Here is a 5,082-nt window from a genome sequence, read left to right as displayed (position 1 = left end):
TTTTCCGGTTGCTCTATGTTGTGTCCTTTTCTTATTATTTACAATGGTTCTTATAATTATTCTTTTCTGAATTTACTTTGTTATTGTTGTTTTTGTTGTTGCTGTTATTATAGTTGGAGTTGTTTATCACCAGTGCCAATTACAGGGTGAGTTTGACACACTGTGTACCAGGGGATCATCACTATTTGAAAGAAAAAAAAAAAAAAAAAGAGAATTACAGGAAATGCAATTCTATAAGCGATTGAAATAGTTGAATGTGTGTCTGCGTTTGTGTGTATGTGTATATATGTTTTTGTGTATGTATGTATATGTATGTCTGATTGTGTGTGTGTGTGTGTGGAACAGTAAATTTTCTAATACACACATCTCAATGAAAACAACCTTCTTTATTCAATTAGTTTTCAGATACCTTGTGGTGCTGTAATATTTTTACCTACTTTATCGGGGAGTCCAACTTGGCTACCCACGCTAGTGTTTAGCAGTCCTTGACCAAAAGCATTCTAGCTAAAAACCAACCAGTCTCTATAGATTTATGTGTATAACTACATAATCAACAGTCCTTTTCCTTTTTCAAGGCAGTAGGATGTGATCTGGGAAAGATTTGGCTGCTGTTTCAAGCAGCTTGATTGACTACATAGGAGCTCTCTCCATCATTATTATCATTCAACCTTAGGTCAGTCTTGATCAAAGAGGTCTGTCATCAAAATCACTTTAGTCATAATCATCCTGACTTTATTTATTTATCTATTTGTTTATTCTTTTATTCTTTTACTTGTTTCATTCATTTGACTGTGGCCATGCTGGATCACTGCCTTGGAAGGTTTTAGTCAAACATATAGACCCCAGGACTTATTTTTTCAGTCTAGTATTTATTCTATTGTCTCTTTTGCCAAAGTAAGTTATGGAGATGTAAATACACGAACACCAGTTGTCAAGTGATGACAGGGGGTGGGGGGACGAACACTGACACAAAGACACACACACATAGATATATATGCACACACACAAATATATATATATATATACACACAATGGGCTTCTTTCAGTTTCTGTCTACTAAATCCACTCACAAGGCTTTGGTCAGCCCAAGGCTGTAGTAGAAGGCAGTTGCCCAAGGTGCCATGCAGTGGCACTGAACCTGGAACCATGCGGTTGAGAAGCAAGCTTCTTACCACACAGCCACACCTGTGCCAGAACTATATTGTCCAATATAACATTACTTGTGTTATATAGTAGTATGTGAAATGAGGGAGAATTAACTTCTAACAAAATAAATCACTTGTGTTAGAAGTACCATAATAAATTCATTAAATTTCTAAACCTCTTTATATTATGTTACATATTGTACTTAATGATGTATAAGACACTTTTTTCCAAAGAAGCATCTAAAAACAAAATTCAGCCAAGCTTCTGTATATGTGACATTTGGCCTCCCTTACATTTTAATGCTCTAAGGGTTAATCTGAGGTTAATTTTGATTTCTTTTCCTTCAACTGGTAGGAAACAGAAGTATAAGGTTTGTAGTTATCACCATCATTTAAAGCCCACTTTTTCATGCTTACATGTGTCAAACAGAATTTTTTGAGGAAGATTTTCTACAACTAGATGCCTTTCCTGTCACCAACTCTCACCTGTTTCCAAGACAATGTAATATTTCTCTAGGCAGAGGGATGGAAATGAACATTAGTTGTAAGGCAGTAATGCTCTTTTACAACCACCATGTGATGTTAGGACAAAGGTACACACACATGCATGACCACGCACACAGACACATGAATGAGCGCGCGAGCGCACACACACACTAACACACACACACACACACACACACACACAGAGGGCTTCTTTCGGTTTCCACTCGCCAGGCTTTAGTTATTTCAGAGCTATAGTAGAAGGCAACGTTTGTCCCAAAGTGCCATGCATGGAACTGAACCTAAGACGACATGGTTAGGAAGCAAGCTTCTTCACACAGTCATGCCAGCACCTAACAAGGGAAATCTACATTTAAGACTAATATTTTATGCTAATATTCATTTTATACCACCCATTTGTGAACTATAGTAACATCGCTCATAGGCTCCCCACAGGTCAATCACTGACTCATTGCATTTCCTACATCAAAGTTGACTAGAGAGAAACTCTCATGACTTAAGTAAAACAAATATTACATGATTCTTTTGTTTAATGCACTGATTTATTGATGTCCATATCCTTTAGCTATACACACATGAATACATGTCTGTATATGTGAGTGTGTCTATCTATCTATCTATCTATCTATCTGTTTGTCTGTCTGTTTGCACACACACACAGGTACGTGTGTGTGCGTGTGTGTGTATACATATATATATTTATATGATTAGTTAACCAATATATTTCATCAACCAAATTTTGCTCATGAGGTATCGGTCAGGTGGTCAACTCAAGGCTATGGTTTCATAGAATACACACTTGCTCAACATGCTATGAAGTAGGATCAAACCCAGAACCACATGATTGCAAACCAAACATCTTAACCACACATCTGTTGTATTAAACTAATCAATTCTTACAAAAATTGGCAAATGAAAAGAAAAGAATAAAAACAAAAATATTACTTTATTAGAAGCTTATAGCTCTTCTTTACATGTGATGTTCCTGAGCCAAATGATGTGGTGGTATTATATGAATAATCTAAGGCTTTAGGCCTAATTAAGAAATGTTATTTTTTTCCCCCCAAATTATCATTATCAATTTTTATTTATTTATTTTATTTTTGCTATTGTATATTTGTTTCATTAAATCAAATTATAATAACTAGCTTTTTCTCCTTTCGGCTTTGGTCTTTCAACTTTGTGATGCACAACCGTGTGTCTGAAAGGCAACTAAGATACCAGGTCATAAGAAACTTGATGAGGCAGCAGTTCACATCCCATATCGCTACAGTGAAACATCCACACTGTCAGGAATTGACAGTGGAAGTGGATGGGGTGATGATGGCAGCGGACGCAAGGAAGAGTTGCCAGGTATGTACCAGAGAATAATTGCTCTGATTGGTTGCCATAGAAATTAATGGTAGCTATATAAGTTGGCTTGTTTAGATTGTTTTTATTTATTTATTTATTTACTTTTTGTGGAGATGCCTGCAGCCAAAAGTTTCCTTCCCTATTCTAACAAGGTCTATCTTGAAATCTGATGTTATTTGAAGCTAATTAGTCAGTTAATAAGGAGAAGTTTTTGATTCATTTATTTCATATTTTTATTTATTGATTTTATATCTAATTTTATATATTTAATTTTTTTTTTTTTTTAATTTATTTATTTATTGTTTTTTCAATTTTATTTCTAGTCAAGGTTTGAAGGACACTGAAAAAGGATAAGCATGGCTAATTCAATTTTCTCTCATATTCCCTACTGTGTCAGTTTTAAATCAATTCAAGTCTGCCTTGTTGGAGATAGTGCACTCAGATGTGTTGGGGGCCTTTTATTTTTAATTGTGTTGTGACTGTTCAATGCCAACTACAGATTTCTCTATTTCTAGGCAATAGTTTACAGTAGATTAAGAAATTTGTTCAACAATGAAAATAATGTAGAAGACGATATCAAATACACTATTTTCACTACAACATTTTTTTTATTACTACCATGTTTAAATGCTAAGAGACAGGTATGTAGCCTAGTAATTAAAGTGTTGGGCTTTCAATCATAAGATCATGAGTTCCATTCCTGGACGAGGTGTCATGCTGTATCCTTGAACAAAGCCCTTTATTTTATATTACTTCAGTATTTTTAGCTGAAAATGAATACCAGTTGAATACTAATACAACCCTCTCACCCTGCTGCTGTCTCAAAAGTGGAAATATATGCCAGCTCATGACTACATAGACACCTAAGACAAGTGAAAGCATAGCACATGCTACTGAATCATACTTTATAGTATTAAGTCTTGCTAATACCATAAAATATTGAATCAAAGGACATTCATAGTCATAAATGTTTAAATAATAATAAATATTGCTTTCTTGTATTGCAGTACATTAATATGGCCATGAAATATTTTTTTCATATTTCGATTTTATAGTTTTGTTCATAAATTTAAATACAATTGAATATATTTTTATTATGCTGATTTTACAGTCCTACAGAGTGACAGAATTTACAGATTATTCAATAAACAAGCTGTAGCTTAAATATAAAAGAAAATGTTAATCAACAAGTTGTATTTAAAAGTTCCTCCAGCATTAGTATATTAATGTTACCATACTGTTACTCAGTCTAGCCTTGTCTGAATCAGTAAATGTTATATACAATCATCTCAATGTCCTTTTCTCCAATGGTGCAAGTATAGTCATATTCCAGAGCAGTAGTTTCCAACCTGGGATCCTTTAAGTTAGTACTGGGGGTCTTTGAGCTGTGACAAAGATTATAAAATGCAACAGTATACAGTGGATAAGTGCCCTCATGACATTGTGGTCAAGGAGTTCATTTCACAATCATATAGTTTCAAGTTAAGTCCCACTGAGGGTTTTTTGGTTCAAAACAAAGATTGTACTGAGAAATCATGAGCAGTGCTAAAAAACTTTAAATGCTACAGCAAATAATGTATATAGGTGTAGGCATGACTGTGCAGCTAAGAAGTTTACTTCACACCCCTTTGGTTTCAGGTTCAACCCCACTGCATAACACTTTCAGTATTTTCTGTAGCCCAAACTGACCAATGTAATGCGAAGGAATCAGATAGATAGAAACTGAAGAAATTCTGCTGTGAACATATAAATACAAATGTGTGTGTGTGTGTGTGTGTGTGTGTGTGTGTGTGTGTGTGTGTGTGTGTGTGAAAGCACATGTCTGCTTATATTCCAAGTTGTCATGACTTGAGTGAAATGATGCTGATGTGGGCATTCCTTTTTGACATTATTATCAATCGTTTTTCGTTTTTGAAAGCCTGTAACCTAAAAAAAGTTTCTCCCTTAATTGTAAAACATGTGAAGATTGGTGAGAGGAAGAGCATTCAGCTGTGAAATCCTGCTTTAAAGTAATTCTCCTTCCAAACCAATGCTGGTATGGAAAACAAACACAAAATGAATGAATAAACAAACTCAGTTA

At 34.6% G+C, this 5,082-nt stretch overlaps 1 protein-coding gene across 2 annotated transcripts in view; it reads left to right on the top strand.

Moving 5' to 3' along the window:
- The window catches only part of LOC106872382 (protocadherin-18), a 66,598-nt gene that overhangs the window by 33,433 nt on the left and 28,083 nt on the right, over positions 1-5,082 (top strand). Inside the window, exon 2 of one of the 2 annotated variants that reach the window (XM_014919362.2) lies at positions 2,858-3,002. The exons of the other annotated variant lie outside the window; for it this stretch is intronic. Within the exon in view, the coding sequence (XP_014774848.1) occupies positions 2,858-3,002 (145 nt within the window). The remainder of the gene's footprint in view (positions 1-2,857; positions 3,003-5,082) is intronic. 2 annotated transcript variants of the gene reach the window in all.

The sequence above is a fragment of the Octopus bimaculoides genome, chromosome 14 (genome assembly GCF_001194135.2).
Source record: "Octopus bimaculoides isolate UCB-OBI-ISO-001 chromosome 14, ASM119413v2, whole genome shotgun sequence".
Classification (NCBI taxonomy): domain Eukaryota; kingdom Metazoa; phylum Mollusca; class Cephalopoda; order Octopoda; family Octopodidae; genus Octopus; species Octopus bimaculoides.
The sequence above is the reverse complement of the archived record's forward strand: the minus strand, read 5'-3'. Positions and strand labels throughout refer to the sequence as shown.